The sequence below is a fragment of the Sphaeroforma arctica genome (assembly GCF_001186125.1).
Source record: "Sphaeroforma arctica JP610 unplaced genomic scaffold supercont1.1488, whole genome shotgun sequence".
NCBI lineage: Eukaryota > Ichthyosporea > Ichthyophonida > Sphaeroforma > Sphaeroforma arctica.
Window position 1 is genome coordinate 11,765 of NW_014039070.1, and position 2,730 is coordinate 14,494.

General features: G+C 42.1%; 1 protein-coding gene across 1 annotated transcript; it reads right to left on the minus strand.

The window, feature by feature from the left end:
* Nucleotides 1–142: 142 nt before the first annotated feature.
* SARC_11015 (hypothetical protein) lies at nucleotides 143–2,613 on the minus strand (the record flags this gene model as incomplete). Its single annotated transcript, XM_014294917.1, has 4 exons — nucleotides 143–235; nucleotides 614–818; nucleotides 1,917–2,095; nucleotides 2,455–2,613. The coding sequence occupies 4 exons, from the start codon at nucleotides 2,611–2,613 to the stop codon at nucleotides 143–145; spliced, it is 636 nt and encodes a 211-aa protein (XP_014150392.1).
* Between the last annotated feature and the right edge of the window lie 117 nt (nucleotides 2,614–2,730).

The window sequence follows — 2,730 nt, forward strand, 5'->3', positions numbered from 1 at the left end:
TTGGTCTACCATACCGTAAAGAGGTTATGATAGAGTTTAGCGTTGACCCCAAGCATTTGAGACAATATGTGCCGGAGAGAATTTTCTAAATTGAAATAAATTTTAAGGGTCCAATACAGAAGTACACAAGGTGTATGCACCATCAAAGATGCGACCCGAGAATCTGGATAGTTTGGGCCTCGTAGTATTCGAGAGCTTTCTGCGATTCGATGCCGTGACGCTCGCTGGGATATATCTGGGATTTTGGACCGCAAAACATAGAACTTAGTCAGACACCCTACATACCAATACGCGACAATGTGGGTGAACATAAGAACATTCTCCCGAGAATCAGGCGTAGGAAGTATGGATCATCCATGTAAAAGAATACAGAAATGGCAATCGTCAATTGAACACGTTTATGTAACTAGACTTCTGTGCCTTATAGTTCAATTCTAGTATTCAAATAAAAACAAACTCCAGCGTTGGCATTAGACTACGCAGATATATACATACATATACATATACATATACATATACATATACATATATATTTATATATATATATATATATATATTAATATACATATTCAAATGAATGTGAACATGTACATGGCCTGTACAGCACACTCACCTTCAGATTATACGGTTTGTAATGTTTAACCAGCGTTTCAACCAGTGCGGAGGTATGTCCGAAATGAACGTTGTCGTCTTCTAAGCCGTGCATAAGAAACAACCGGTCCTCTTCATCCGGGAAGTCATGTGCACGTAACAACAGATTGGCAGCCTCGTATGCCTGTGGATTGTCCTCCGGCAGTCCGAGGTAGCGTTCCGTGAACCTAGGTATAATCAAACGGCGCATGTGGGTTAAAAACGTTTAATATGCACATGGGTACACAGGTGTGTGCTGGGACGTATCCGTTGGATTATACCAACGCGTTCACTGGCCAGCATAAACGTCTATGCCGATCTATGAGGATCGAGATTATAACTCGGGTCAACGCGTATAGGAAAGTTTTCGTCATGGCAGAGTGCCCCTAAGAGGGACCAAGACAATACACTGTAGGAAATGCATGATTAGAGTGTGGACTTAGTATATGGATACAAAAATAGTATATAGATGTAAGGACTAAGTACATGGGTACAACATGGACACATGTGTATGGAAGTATATGGGCACAAATAGTACATAGATCTACGGTCATATACAAAGTACACAGATGCATGGACTAAGATGGGTACAAAATAGTACATGAATATATGGACTAGGAATATGGGTACAAAATAGTACATAGATCTACGGTCATGTACAAAGTACATATATTTATGAACTAAGATGGGTACAAAATAGTACATGAATATATGGACTAGGCATATGAGTACAAAACAGTACTTTAAGTAGTACTAAATGGAATATGTACTTTTAAACTAACCAGACACGGAACAACGCTAACGAGAGCGTTGCAAGTGTGTTTTAAACACTAGACTCGCACAAGGAGAACCACAAGTGGACCACAACAATGTACTCGCCTGTTTCGGATATTCAATTTGTAAGGTTAATGATACAATTAGTTGCTATAGACGTACACGCGATAAGAAACCTGGATAATCACGACCAAATCCGCAATATACACACTCCATAGAAGTAATACTAATTTCAGTACAAACAATGTACGGGGTTTAGCCAGTACAAGAACATCCTCAAAAGCATAAACAAACATCACGAGAAAGCGCCGAGTAATATCACCTCAAACACTGTACCACTACGTTCGCTCAGGCAATTGCCGCAGTAGAGACTACGCCAAGAGTGTGCGGGTGTGTCAGTGTCCCAGGGGTGCGTGCGTACGAGCGTGTGTGATATACTTCTCGTGCAAACCAACCCCAACACACCTGCATGCACAGCACAAGAAGCTTACAAGTAAGTACACGCGACTTACGCGGAATCGTAGAACTCCCAGTCGGTTACCGGGGCGCCAGAGATAGCCAGTTTAAATATATCGGGCCTTGTTGCGAGACCCATAAGGGCCAGGTAACCACCGTACGACCACCCGTGGATGGCTATACGTGACATGTCTATGCACCCAAAGGTAGCGCTGAAGTACTCGAGCGCCTCCACCTGGTGTGTGCGAAGGGGTGTTGGAGAGCGTGAGACACAGTTGTGCAGTCAGAGTATGTATGCGTCTGAATGGTGTACATGTATGTTGTGTAGTGAGGGGATGTATGGGAGTGAGGTGATATTACAACAAGAGTGCATTTAGTGCGTTGCTGAGTATGTATCAAACGAGTGAGAGCGTAGAAAGATGCCGTACGATCAAAATAATAGGCTAATCATGCCGACGTTAGAGCAAATGCGTCTAGTCAAATATTATATATATATATATATATATAAATGGGGTGCATACATACAAATACAAGCAACATACGTATGAACTCACATACTTACAGCGTATTTAAATGCACACCAACTTTTCATACCTGATCATCGATCTCCACCTGGCCCACTCTCCCTTTAATGTGATTTTCAAACGCCGTGCCTCTACGAATACTGCCCCTACCATCAACTATAAGCACTGCGTACCCTAGTTTGGCAAGCAACTGCCAGCGTATATTGAAGAAAGTATTGAGAATATACATACATATATAAGAATACACACACACACACACACAAACACACAAAACACCCACCCACACAACTCACAACACAAAACACCCACCCACACACTCACAACACACTTCAACCACCCACATGTA